The sequence below is a fragment of the Myripristis murdjan genome, chromosome 21 (genome assembly GCF_902150065.1).
Source record: "Myripristis murdjan chromosome 21, fMyrMur1.1, whole genome shotgun sequence".
Lineage (NCBI taxonomy): Eukaryota > Metazoa > Chordata > Actinopteri > Holocentriformes > Holocentridae > Myripristis > Myripristis murdjan.
In genome coordinates, this window is record NC_044000.1 from 15,353,336 (window position 1) to 15,366,484 (window position 13,149).

Consider the following 13,149-nt stretch of genomic DNA (forward strand, 5'->3'; position numbering starts at 1 on the left):
CTTAAAATTGTAAAAGGATTTAATTGGCATATATCAAACTGCACCTTTTGAACAGGAAAAATGTGTGATTTGCTAATACCCTAGTCATAAGTTATATGTGAATGTGTTGGTTATGGTTGCAGCCATTAGTCACTGCAATGGAGACTGGTGACTCTGGTTTAATTGCCCTGCCATTGCAACTTCTATGTCTTTCCAATGCCTTTTTATCAATTTCCAAATTAACAGTGACCCCATACTTATAATTTCATTCTGACGCAATGAAGACCTCAGGTGGTCAGTGAGAAATCTAAATGGTGCAGGAGTTAATGGCCCTGCATGCTCTTTTCCATCTGTAATTTTTAGAAACTGAATTCCAGCCAGTGAGAAAAGGGAGACGCGTTTAATCTGAAAACCATTGCTCTGACAGTTTGCTCAGAGACCTGCAACGTGCTGACATCAAACTCACTTCAGCTGTATTTGAATCTATTTCTGTGGGTATTTCTTTTCAGAGAAGAATATTACAAATATATCTTACTGATGATAGCCATGCATGAACATTTAGAATGACGAGAATAAAATCATACAAAAAATTGGTGATTGATTGGCATATCCTCATAATGATGAGTAGAACTTTGCAGGCCTAGTGGCCATTCTTAAAGTAAACATTAAAATGGCTCATACACTTCTCCAAATGACCAAACTCATTTGATAAATTGTATTCCAATCATTTTTGTTCTGCAATATTCTGCAGCATTTAGAGGTTTTGGACTTTTATCTTTACTTTCTATTCGATTTATTTGCCAGAACGACTCCTGTTACCAGTGCACTGGTTCATAAGTTTAAGGCATAAAATATTTACCAACACTGGGACTCATAAACACATCTTCAGAGGGACGCAGTGATTTCACGCTATATCACAAACATTTTAAAGCATCAGATGCACTGCCTGTCAAAGGCTGTCATTTTTGGTGTGTTAATAATATATCTTCGTTTCTTCGGTAGACATACTTTGGCACTCATAGCACATAAATAGGTAAATAACGCAGATAAATAGGCAGATGATTTTGTGGCCAACCTCTTAGAGAAAAAAAATCATTTGCAGACATTTTTTTTTACAAAGTATATATTGTGTATATACTTTATAAAAAACACACGACTATAAGGTATTTTCTGTTATCAGATATATGCTACCCCTACAAACAAATCACTTTGCGCGCACAGCGATCCTCAGATTGTCCTAATTAAGAGCTGTCTAATTAAATTACTGTCTTGAGCTAACCAATGGCGATACTTGTTTCATTAGCAATGCAGGGAGAGTGATGGAGAGAAAATCCTTCCTGATTGCAGGATGGTGTCAATTGGCTAATTTGCTGCCTTCGACAAAGTACCTCAAACCATAGCAAGCCATTCTCATAGCGTTAGATTAGGTAAGGCGTGTGCAAAAGCTTGTGATATAGGTTGAGCTAATAGTGGTTTGCTATTGAGCTATGCAGGTCGAGAATTGCATCTCGCCAGCCAGTGATCTCTCCAAGAAATTTATGAATGTGGGCAGTGGCTTTCCAAGCTCCGATGGATCTGAGCTCTCGTTGCAGGACCATCCTATTATATCTGCAAGTGACAACCTGGGGAGAAGTTCACCTCTGAAAAAAAACTCTAGGGAGATGACGAATCAGTCAGAGGCAGACAATTTTCCTGACTCCAAGGACGCATCAGGGGACGTCCAGAGGGGCAAACTCTCTCCTGATCTTCACGGAGTCTCTGACATCCGTCATAATTTCGATGGATCTGCAGGAGAAAGGTGTATCTTTTCTCCATCTACCCAGCCACAGTCAGTCTCAGCAGCTCCAAGTGCCATGTTCCCTTATCCGAGTCAACATGGACCAGCGCACCCAGCTTTTTCTATTGGAAGTCCGAGTCGCTACATGGCCCACCACCCGGTCATAACTAATGGAGCTTACAACAGCCTTCTGACCAACACTTCTCCACAAGGCTACCCAGCGGCTGGCTACCCTTACGCACAGCAGTATGGACACACTTACCAAGGAGCGGCTTTTTACCAGTTCTCCTCGGCGCAGGCTGGACTGGTCCCGGGGAAAGCCCAGGTGTATCTGTGCAACAGGGCCCTGTGGCTTAAGTTTCACAGACACCAGACAGAGATGATCATCACAAAGCAAGGGCGGTCAGTATCCATTATCATGCTCGTCGTGCGTAAATATGAATTCGTAGATTTGGGGTTGGTACAATGGGAAGCATTTATCGAAAGTTAAAAAAAAAAAATAGCTAAAGCGCATTGAAAGGAAATACATTTTCCCCCAGATATATACATATATAAAAAGAATAAAAGGCCTTTTAGCTTTACACCAAAGGAAACTGCTCGTATATATCATGGGGGGATTTAACCTGAAATTTATGCTGTCCATACATATAAAAATAAATATGACAGACTGCTATATTACTGTTAATTTTAAAATCCAATTCTTAATGTGCTTCTATTTATTTTCCACAGACGAATGTTTCCTTTTTTAAGCTTCAACATTTCTGGCCTTGACCCTACTGCTCACTACAATATATTTGTGGATGTAATACTTGCTGATCCCAATCACTGGCGATTTCAAGGAGGCAAGTGGGTGCCATGTGGAAAAGCAGACACAAATGTAACAGGTATTATGATTTAAACATAAGGAAATTAATAATTGCAACCCCATATTAAGCCGGGTTTTCTCTCTGTTTTTAGTGTACTACATTCAGTCTGTGACGAAAAAAAAAAAAAAAACGTGATTAAACATTTTAAAACATTAAACATTTTAAAAAACATCCTTGGCATATTATTATTATTATTATTATTATTATTATTATTATTATTATTATTATTTCTCCTACATGTTTAACAATATATCTTTTTATATCCTCTATAGGAAACAGGGTGTACATGCACCCGGACTCACCTAATACCGGTGCGCACTGGATGCGTCAAGAAATATCATTTGGAAAGCTGAAGCTTACAAACAATAAAGGTGCCTCCAACAATACGGGGCAGGTAGTGCACCATCAAATTCAATGTTTCAGTGACAAACTGTGGTGTTTTCTGGCATTACTGTGTGATATAAATTTGAGGAATAGTATGGAAAATCAATTCACGCATTGATAGGCTATGGGCCTATTAATTTATAGCGTAAATCATATTTCTTTAGTGCACATTTTTCCTGGATGGTTTCTGTGTGAGAATTATCATCGTGTTTGTTTTATCATTTATAAACCAAAAGACTTTTTATATTTTACTTGAATGATGGATTTATTGACTTATCATTGTGTCTTGCTTTATTGAGTAGTTCGAAGTAAGAATGTGTGATTTGTGAAATGCTTGATTTTTTTTTTTTCATCTCCAGATGGTGGTCCTACAGTCTCTCCACAAGTACCAGCCCAGACTCCATGTGGTGGAAGTAAACGAGGATGGGACAGAGGACACCAGCCAACCAGGAAGAGTACAGACTTTCACCTTCTCAGAAACACAATTCATCGCCGTTACAGCTTACCAGAATACCGACGTAAGACAATTTAACACTTTAACATTTAACCACAAAAACATGTCCAGCTTTACAAAGTCACGTAGTCTCAAATCCAATGTTGAGATCCTGATATTCTCCAAACAAGACAAAATTCTGCCCAGTGGGTGAGATAGGCTCATTTTGTCATTTGTTTTTAGAGAATGTCAGTTATCTGAGTCCATCTCTTGAAACAAGGCAGAATAAAATGGATCACTGAAGAAAACGACTTAATAAACTGACTCCATTCTCGTTGTAAATCCAACAAGTTGATACGCGTTGGAAATTATCTCATTCCACTGGAAGAATTAACAATTTCTTACAGTAAAAATGAACATTTAAGACTCAGTAGTGGATTGCTTATTGTTTGTGTTTGGAGCTCCAGACACATACTGTCGCTCTAAAATCAATGCGTAATTTTTCCACAGATAACGCAACTGAAAATTGACCACAATCCATTTGCAAAAGGATTTCGGGACAACTATGACACGTAAGCCATGTTTTTTTCTGTGTTCAGGATTTTTAGATATTCTTTCGATATTAATCATCAAAATATGACATTGCGCGCATTGCTTAATTTCCAAAGAAGCATCTCATTATCACACTGCTGAATAATTGGACAACTCAAGTGAAAAATAGAAGAGGCCTAACATAATGGAGTTTATATGCCTTTGAAATAGCAACAGGGAACTTTCAAATTTACAGTTGGTAGATTATAATTGTTTTATCACATATAGGCCTAATAAAAATGCTACAATAATCAATTCAAATTATTTTTTTCAGCGACCATAGAGTTTCGTTCTTTGGGCCTTTTTCTTGTTTTAGTGATTGTCATATAGCCTCCTACAGAAATGTCCATCTTAAGGGGTTATTTAATTTAGCAGAGTTCTGATTTTTTATTGGAATTGGAAAATGCTAATGCACCATTATATTTAACTTGTTTGCGATGCATTTTCACCTGTTTCGAATAATTTTATGGGAAACAGGTGGCTACATGCTGTCAAGATTTTTTTTTTCTACCTGATTCATTTTTCTTCTGAATTATCCCACCCCAATGAGACGAAACACCAAATTTTACTGGGTTTTAATTTTACTTCACACTGGGTTCTAGATAATTTAGGGCGATTGGCTTTTTTGCAGATTGGCTTTGCCTTTTTGGTGAACTGGCTATATAGTGGAGCGGAGCCTACGTTTGTAAATTGTGTTTCCTCTCCATCTTTTCAGTGTCTACACAGGTTGCGACATCGACCGCCTAACTCCATCACCGGGTGACTCTCCGCGTTCACAGATCGTGCCGGGTGCGAGATATGCCATGCCTAGCTCTTTCCTGCAGGACCAATTTGTCAGCACTTACGCCAAATCTCGCTTTCACCCTGGCGTGGGGACTGGTCCTGGCACGGAGCGCAGCGTCCCACTCGGCAACAGCTTGCTATCCCCGCAGCAAACCGAGGAGCCCACTGTTGCCACCCCCCCACAGCGATGGTTTGTCACCCCTGCCAACAACCGACTGGACTTTGCTGCCTCGGCATACGACGCCGCCGATTTCGCCGGTAACGCGGCCACCTTGCTGTCCTACGCAGCGGCCGGAGTGAAGGCTCTTCCCCTGCCGGCTGCAGGCTGCTCCAACCGGCCTCTTGGCTATTACGCAGACCCGTCAGGCTGGGGAGGACGCACGCCGCCGCAGTACTGTAGTGTAAATAGTAAATCGAGCTCGGTCTTTTCCTGCTGGCCCGCTAACTCTGTCGGCGGCAGAGCAGGCACCAACTACCTTGCCGAGGAGGGAGACGCTATCCCTACAGAGAGGTCTCCGATCGGCGGCTCAGAGGAGACCAAACCAAAAGACCTGACAGAGTCGAGCTGGATAGAGACGCCGTCCTCCATAAAGTCAATCGATTCAAGCGATTCTGGTATCTTTGAACAAGCGAAAAGGAGAAGAATCTCGCCGTCTGCCACGCCGGTTTCAGAGACTGTGTCCCCGCTAAAATCTGAGATGTTGGCACCGAGGGAGTGTGAGAAAAATTGCACAAAGGACATTGGTTACTATAGTTTCTATCCTCACAGTTAAAGAAACGGTGTGAAACTGTCTGTCTGACTTTCTATCTATCTGTCTATCTATCTATCTATCTATCTATCTATCTATCTATCTATCTATCTATCATTCAAAAACAAAAAAAAAGGAATGGACTGTCATCTTCACGGTTCATGGCCAAAGTGTAAATTCTTCCACCACTGACTAATCAGCTGGGAGTTTGGACTCTTTATTGGTTCTATACTTTTTAGTCAGAAAACGCTGTAATTATGAATATAATGTACATAATATTTACCATTTGGTGATAGTGAATGGATGTACACAACTGCATTGAATTTGATTTCTAAGTAGATCTACGACTTATTTGATAGTGTTGAAGACGCAAACCCTATTCTGTTAAGTAGCCTAAAATGTTAGTAAAAAGATATTGAGAATCTATACATAATATGTCCTTGTGTAGCATATACTGGCATAATAATCTCTGTCAGTGAAAAAAAATGTATTTTGTACTTTATCACAGTTGTAGGCTACCCAAATGTTAAAGTTGACGACATAACCATAATATGATCAGTTCTAAATTCATAATAGATGTGGTTAAAGAATTTATCAATGTTGATAATGTAGACTTAGCATCATTTTTATTTGAACTGGTTATTTTTCATAGCCTACCTATGCTGTTTGTGCAAACTTCTGTATCTGCTGTAATGTGATTGAAACATAATAAAAGATGTTAGCATCAGGGCATTGCCCTGAGAATGTCGTTATTCAGTATCATATTAAAATCCAATTTGAATTTTAATTGTCTTAATTAAAGTAGGTTAACGTTTCCTTTCGTCATTTCGTGAGAAACTTAGGGGTTTAAAGAGGGCAGGTTATGTGACGGTGCTGTAAAACAAACCCAGGAACCCCCAGTCGTGCTGGAGAGGGCTTCAGTGGTACCTGTCAAAATGAGGAATAGGTTAATCCAACTGTAATTTAATTAAGAAAATGATCCCAATTAGAGGATAAGAATGAATCCTCTAATCTTTTTTATTTATTTATTTATTTATTTATTTTAAAAATCTCTCTAAACAGTGCAGTATACCCTTTACAGAGCAAATATTCATCAGGAACAACAGGAAACAGGTCCCTGAAAAATCTTATCAAATTGGTGGATGGAAGAAAAGCAAAGGAGAGAAAAGGAGAGAGAGAGAGAGAGAGAGAGAGAGAGAGAGAGAGAGAGAGAGAGAGAGAGAGAGAGAGAGAGAGAGAGAGAAAAGCCCTACCTTAAACAATGCGGATACAAATGCCATTTTATTATGAGAATTCAAAGTGGCAAATGCACCACATAAAGGTCAGATAAAGAGAACACAAAAAGCCGTAGAGACTGATAATGGATAATAGGTGAAACAAAAATGCTTTATATTTTTAATTATGTTTTATATAAATTGCCTACTGAAAGTGATGCAAATAATTATAAGCAACAGTTTACCAAGTCACATACCTCACTAAACTGATAAATTGATACTCTTCTTTGTGGTGCATTTCTGACTCAACAATAAGGCCTGTGGTGGCCAACAGTGTTCACTGCATGATAAAATTACAAACATTTGGTTGGAATGGAATTGCCATTTTTTCTGCCAAGGAGGAGGGTGAAGACTTGAAAGTTTTTTTTTTTTTTTTTTGGTCATAGTTCCACCCAGACTAATTGTGAAGTTGTAAGTTTTCTGTTTGGTTGGTGGCCAAAGAAAGTGACACAGCAAAACAAGCCTCGCCTAGACGTGGTTCTCCAGCAAGGTCCAAAATATAACTAGTCCACTAAAGACAGGAAATGACTCAGATCAGGGTGAATTCTGGCATGAACTACACAAAACATAATTTTGTGTAAAAATATTTGCTTTGCAACTGCTTTTGCTGCATATAGTTGGATTTTTCCTTCCACCTCATGATTGGATTTACTTCATAATCATGGAATTTGAAGTTCAATAGCTTATGTCAAATTGAGATGCAGTTATCAATGAAGTTAAGAATAATCATTTTACATGATTACTGTAATTTAGGCTGAACTGGTGTGTGCCTAAATCAAAAAATTATACTGAACCACTGTCAATGTAAATTCAGGGGGTGTAAATATATTTTAAATCCAACTCAGTGTGTGTGTGTGTGGTGTGTGTGTGTGTGTGAGTGCGTGCGTGTGTGCATGTGTGTGTCTTTATGTAAATACTCACTGACAGTCAGTGTTAGACCTTCCCAAGTATAAACACCAGATGGCGATAAAGACTTAACTACAGCCACACCAGCCACACCACAGCAGCGTCCCCCTGCTCTGCCAGTGCCAGTTAATGTTAACAAGACTCAAAACTGTGGTGCAGCAGAGCAGAGATGTTAACATTTCAGATATGAAATGCTCAGACTCTGCTGAGCACCACAAAGAAGTTAGTGAACTTTTTTCCAAGACAGAAAGCTACTGGGAAGACAAGAAAAAAGCAACAAAGAAAAGTGAAACAAAAGAAAACCAACAAAGGAAGCAAATCACTCAAACAGCCCACATCAGAGGAAATAACTAACTCCTCTCCGTGCACTATACAACCTGATCCTGTGTTATAAGTTGGGCTGTGGTTGGGTGGCTGGTTCCCTTCATGCTTTCGCCATCTCTGACTGACCATGTAAAGGGACCTGTGTAAAGTTCAGTTATGCTTTCACACAGACACTGCAAAATGTCAATAATAATAATAACAATGTGATTCTATATTGATCCTTGGGGACTTTTTCATTTTATTTGCTCTCCTCTTGGGAGGTCAGGGCATGGGGTCATCTACAGGACAGATAGAGCAACGACCCAGGAACTGGTAGAGAGTTAAGGGAGCTTCAGAGAGGTGGATGCATGCTTGCCAGGCCTTGACCCGGGCCACCCTGCCAGCCTGCAGCGATCAGGGATAGTGCGTGATCCAACACACAACTTTGGGTATAACCCTTTGGAAAGGCTCTCTGTTGCTCTATTAATGTCACAGCTAGTCCACCTCATGCCCAGCCACTCCACCAACCATGGCAGACCATCTAGAAAGGACCTGGCTGAGTAGATAAGATGATTTGACTTGGTCATTAGCTCATGTTTCACAGACGAGCAGTAATCCTTGAGCTCCTGCCTTTACACCGAGTTCCACAGACTGCCCTCTTTTCAAGGCATGATATGGACGTAATGCATTTCGTAAGCGGTGGCTGCTGTCCTTACTTCAGTTCATTTAGAGGTTACTCTATGCATCATAGGAGGTTGTCAGCAAACATATTACTTAAGATATAGGCTACTAGGTCATATAACATAACTAGGCCTCCTCCTTACTGACTCCAATTAAGAGGCAGCAGTGTGTCAGCCTATAGGAAATGTCTCCAGTGCTGTGATGTTTGCAACTCTGAGAATTTATCACTGCACACAAAAATGCTTTGAACACAGTGTATGAAGACTCTGTTGCACTAGCAATAGACACATTTAACTGGTGTCATTAAGTGCCCAGAAAGTGTTTTACAGTGCAAAAATATCTCAATTTTAACAGGCCCTTTATCTCATATTATTATTGTTTGTCTCATATTGTTTTGTTATTGTATTATTGTTGTTGTTGTATTCAGCCTTAATTTTTTTCTCCATTATGTGAAATAATCTGCCATTGTGATGAGACAATCCCACTTGTTTGCAGTGCAGTTTCCCTTGTTTCAGGGTTAGGCCTGTTTCAGGGAACAGGAAGAGCCTGAATGTTGAAACAAAACAGAATCAGGCAGATCAGCTCTCTAGGATCAGGAAATTTATGCATTATTCAAGAAAATTCTTGAAAAAAAGTTGCTCCGCATTGAAAACATGTAGGGTTATATAACCTCACTGGCAGATTTTTTCCCCCACTTGTTTGAGAGAAACAAGATTTTAAGACTGAATATGAGGCTAATGACTTGGTTAGATGGAGATTTTTTTTTTTTTTTTTTTTTACAGTGTACTACCTTGGCAGTTCTTGGAAGCTGAATTTCCATCAAATTATAGCGAAGTTTACAGAAATTTAGACAGCCAAAGAGACAGCAGACCAGAGGTGTAGGCGGCAGCTATTCCCACTAAAACAGACTCGGTGAGTAAGACACCCGCCGAGCCAAATTAAATCTAAAATGAAATACTTCTACACCATAATTCTTCGGACATTAAACACTTCTGGGGAAAATGCCTGTTATTTAATCCATTCAACCGTATTCAATGGCCTTGGTTCTAGTAGCACGCCAAGCATTTCACTTTTGAGCCTGAAATAAAGATTAGAAATTGAAGTGTGCCGCGTCAGCAGCAACAGAAATGCGCATGTTTGTATCAACAGGGATTGCATGTGAGCTGCGCCGGTGCTGATCACCGAGCAAGCTGTCCGGCGGCTATATAAACATGTGAGCTCAGTGTGTGCGCTCACACAGCTTCACCTGCCAAGCAGACGCGCCGGACGGCTCTGCTGTCACTCCTACCCGAGGTGAAGATGGAGCCGAAGGACCAAACTCCTCATACAGAGTCGCTGCAGCCGCCGGTAAAGAGCACTCACTGCTGTTTTACTGCAATGATTTAATTATGTATGTTTTCCGATTGCGCTTTTTCAGTTCAGCCACAATCCCATTTCTGTATCACAGGGCTAGTCATGTAGTGCTGTGTGGAAACTGGTGTTAAAATGGCGATACAGTCTTTTCGTCCATCGAGTGGAGGTCTGAGTGACACAACTACCTGAGGAGTTCTGAGCAGGAGCGCTCCAACAGATTTACTGACTTGCAGCTGAAAGGCTTCGTCTGATTAACTAAATGTAATTACAGAGGCCAGGGAAGGAGAGTGCAATTAAGCTGCTCATGTGGTGAGCAAGGTGACCTCATCTTCATGTGCTCTGCAGGTTTGTCTCTATAGTATAAAAAATGTAATGTAAAAAAATGTAAAATGAAGTGAAACATTATAACTTAACAGCAGTAGGTTACTAATGACTTGACTAGGAGTTTTGACAGTGGGAGGTGGCCCTCCCCGGTGACTGCACACAGTGTGATGGCAGGCTCACAGACTGAAGGTGGAAAAGATGCTCATGAGGGATCTCTAAACATGTTCCTCTTCTTTTGATAACTTATAAATTATCAACAGGAGAACTAACGAATAAGTTATCAATAGGAGATAGTTCTGTAGAATAGCCTAAATATCTGTTGCTTGGTTAAGGTAGTAGTTAGGATAGTTCTGGAGAATTTTGCTGCTTTTCCTGCTTTTCCACAGTCAGACAAACTGATAGGTGTATTCGAAGTCCAGACATTTTTATGTGTTCTGTGTCTGAGGTTGTGTTCAAATGCAGTATTAGGCTACCAGTGTTAAATTGTTGAGTGTCTATGGGATCAGAGAGCGGCTACATGATCCCATAGACATCCAGGAATTGAGCTAAGCTAAGGGGTGTTTTTTTTTTAAGTTGTCTGAGGGAAGGTCCACAGTCTCAGACTTTGAAAACCCCTGAGTAGAAAACTTTTATCCTCTTGTTCTTCTTCCTCTGTCATGTTTCACTGAGATGATATGCTGCACATTATGTTTTCACAACCTATGTCATGTTACTTAATGCTTTATTTTCGTAGAAGTCATTCTGACAGATGCCCTACTCATCCAGTAAATTGACACAGGTGACCTCTCGTTATGTTATATAAGTTGGGCAACAGATTATGGTTTACATTTATAAAATGCAGCAAATGCATGATAGGAGGAGGATGCTTTAACATGTAAACACGTTAAATGCAAGCGGAAAGATTTGCAGACAAGCATAACTGCACACAAAATCCCTTTTTAACATTCTGTGACAATTACAACATGACCTCTGTAGCCGATGTTTGAAAATGAATCAAGATGAAAGAAAATGAAGTCTGTTCCTGTGCATACGCTCACCACACCTCTCTAATAATTTTTTTCAGAGGTTTGTTTTCATTATCCATTTGCAGTTTACATCAAAACATTTTCCATTTAGTTTAACTCTTGTCAGCTGACAAGCTGTGGGCTTTCTCTGCTGAGGTTGTCAGTGTCTCATACAGATCACACTAATTTCAGAATACTGTGATGAGAGGGAACAACCTGACCAAATCACACACCAGAATCTTGCAAACAACATATCAGAAAGGTTTTGGAACAAAACATTTTAAATATATCCAATATATTTTGAGATATACTTGATGAGGCATGCTAGGAAATGTTTTGAGTGACATATCCCTGTTTGATGCTCTTGTGTGCCATGAATACTCACAAACTCTTATACATGTTAAACTTATGTGATGATTTATTGTCTTTCAGGCCCACCCTTCTTTTCCATCTGTTGGGCGCAGAAGTTTGGTGAGTTATATAACATTCCCAGCATTTTTAATATAATTAACTGAATAGAATATGGCTTGTATATGAGAACCAGAATCTTTCAGGTTATTGACTTTTCATAGATCCAGTTCTATGAATTAATAAGTAAGGATTGGATGGGTTCAGTGGCCAAGTGGCAGCTTCTGGAAATGCTCCCAGTGTTTTCAAGAGGATTTGCTGCAGTGTGATGTGCCATGCTTAGCTATAACATTTGTTAGAGGGAGAGAGCAATGAGGCTCAGTGGCTTGTCACCAGCTTCATCTCTGACATGAAGCAGGGCAGCTGTTGCAATCCCATGTGGGGCTGGGAGGTGTGTAGGTTCTCTATCACAAATCATCATTTGAAAAAACTGACAGGGTAAGTGATGCTTCCTGCAGGCATGGACGGGGTGAAGCTGGGTCAGGATGTTTGCATGAAGCCTGCACTGACAGGCTCCGTGCAAAGTGAAAGCCTTTCCTGCTGAGATCATTGATGAGTGCAGAGATGGATGCAGACACTAATTCTGCTCAAATGAGGGCTCAAGTCTGCAAACCTTCTTAAATGGCAGCTCTGAAAAAAAAATGGACTTAGGACTAATGTGCCCTTCTTTTACAGGGAAGTCTAAGTTTATGGCAAAAACATTTAAGGATTACAGAGCATTTTATGCTACATGAAAGCCTGTGTAGTTAATGATATTGCTTCTAATGATGGTTCCAAAATGGCCACTGCCATCTGTAGTGTGCGCCACATATCCTGTGATATCACTTAAGCTGCCACAGTTTGAATGGCAGGCTTCTGCTCTAATATGATTTTGCTTGTGAATAGGTTATTAATAGTCTAAAAGGTGGCAGATGTTGCTTGGATGTAGATTTTTCCAGGGATAAATTAGACTACATTTCAACTTTTCTTGTGTTGCCTTTTTATCACCAGGGTTCAGGACTTATCTTGTATTGATCTCTGGATATTTGGAGATATCAGATAATGACAGACAGTACAAGACATTAGATGGATGATCTGACATCTTAATATCATAGCATAATGTATTGTCAGATTAAATTGTTTTCGCACAGCACAAGAGTGTGTTTTCAAGACAGCTTTGTGGGTTACTTCACACAGTTGCTTCACACCTGCCTCTTACTGCTGTTTGGAGAGATCAGAGCTGATATGTTGACCAGGGTGTGAAGGTAGAGCAGGTGAGCCCAACTCGACAGATACAGAGCGAGTAAAGTTGCAGTCTGAAGCTTATGTGCTGGACAGTTTTCAGAAGCATGCAT

At 40.0% G+C, this 13,149-nt stretch overlaps 2 protein-coding genes across 3 annotated transcripts in view; both read left to right on the top strand.

Moving 5' to 3' along the window:
- The first annotated feature begins 1,466 nt into the window (after nucleotides 1-1,466).
- tbr1b (T-box brain transcription factor 1b) lies at nucleotides 1,467-6,210 on the top strand. Its single transcript, XM_030081660.1, has 6 exons — nucleotides 1,467-2,158; nucleotides 2,486-2,640; nucleotides 2,895-3,016; nucleotides 3,366-3,524; nucleotides 3,950-4,011; nucleotides 4,746-6,210. The coding sequence occupies exons 1-6, from the start codon at nucleotides 1,467-1,469 to the stop codon at nucleotides 5,584-5,586; spliced, it is 2,031 nt and encodes a 676-aa protein (XP_029937520.1). The 3' UTR covers nucleotides 5,587-6,210.
- Nucleotides 6,211-9,977: 3,767 nt separating this feature from the next.
- The window catches only part of slc4a10b (solute carrier family 4 member 10b), a 28,925-nt gene continuing 25,753 nt past the window's right edge, over nucleotides 9,978-13,149 (top strand). For both annotated transcript variants that reach the window (XM_030080165.1, XM_030080167.1), the window contains exons 1-2: nucleotides 9,978-10,073; nucleotides 11,840-11,878. In XM_030080165.1, coding sequence (XP_029936025.1) covers nucleotides 10,026-10,073; nucleotides 11,840-11,878 — 87 coding nt within the window. In that variant the 5' untranslated portion in view covers nucleotides 9,978-10,025. The remainder of the gene's footprint in view (nucleotides 10,074-11,839; nucleotides 11,879-13,149) is intronic.